Source organism: Calidris pugnax, unplaced genomic scaffold (assembly GCF_001431845.1).
Source record: "Calidris pugnax isolate Ruff unplaced genomic scaffold, ASM143184v1 scaffold107, whole genome shotgun sequence".
In the NCBI taxonomy this organism is placed as follows: domain Eukaryota; kingdom Metazoa; phylum Chordata; class Aves; order Charadriiformes; family Scolopacidae; genus Calidris; species Calidris pugnax.
In genome coordinates this window covers 3,369,584-3,370,335 of record NW_015090901.1, presented here as the reverse complement: position 1 = coordinate 3,370,335, position 752 = coordinate 3,369,584, and the positions used below count along the sequence as shown (strand labels likewise).

Sequence of the window (752 nt, the reverse complement as noted above, 5' to 3'; positions counted from 1 at the left end):
CGGGGGGGGAGGGTTCCGGGGAGGGCCAGGGGGGGAAGAACTGGGGGGGGGTCACAGCCCGGGCCCGGACCCGCCTCCGGCTGCCTCTAGCCACGCCCCCTCACCCGTTGCCACGCCCATCTCGCATCAAAACTACGCCCTCCCCGCGCAAACCACGCCCCCTTCCTGGCAAGCCCCGCCTGTATTAACCAAACCCACCCTCAAAGCCCCGCCCATAAGCCGGGATCATCACCGCAAGCCACGCCCCCAGCGCTAAACCACGCCCCTCCCCACCTAACCACGCCCTCCTCGCATAAAACCACGCCCCCTTCCGGGCAAGCCCCGCCCACATCACTAAAACCGCTCTCGAAGCCCCGCCCATAAGGCGGGAGCATCCCGCAAGCCACGCCTCCGCCGCTAAGCCACGCCCCCTCCCCGAGGCGGAAGTCTCGCGAGATCTGCGGCCCGGCGGCGGCGGGATGTGCGGGGGCTGTGTGGGCACCGAGTACCCGGAGCGGGTAGGCCGCGCCCGGCGGGGAGGGGGCCGGGACGGGGCCCGGGAGCGGTCCTGGTGACCCAAACCCCGGTGTTGCCGCCTTCCCTTTAGGGCACCACCTGCCTGGAAGGCGGCTCCTTCCTCCTCAACTTCGTGGGGTGCGCGCAGTGCGGCCGCCGGGACTTCGTGCTGCTCAGCAACCGCGCCGCCGGCCTGCACGGCGGGGACGAGATCGTCACCTACGACCGTGCGAGGGGGGACACCGCGGGGGGGATCT

General features: G+C 71.5%; 1 protein-coding gene across 1 annotated transcript in view; it reads left to right on the top strand.

Moving 5' to 3' along the window:
* Positions 1 to 389: 389 nt before the first annotated feature.
* LOC106891948 (protein farnesyltransferase subunit beta-like) overlaps positions 390 to 752 on the top strand; it is a 30,645-nt gene continuing 30,282 nt past the window's right edge. Inside the window, exons 1-2 of the mRNA XM_014948779.1 lie at positions 390 to 497; positions 587 to 739. Of these exons, the coding sequence (XP_014804265.1) occupies positions 459 to 497; positions 587 to 739 (192 nt within the window). The 5' untranslated portion in view covers positions 390 to 458. The remainder of the gene's footprint in view (positions 498 to 586; positions 740 to 752) is intronic.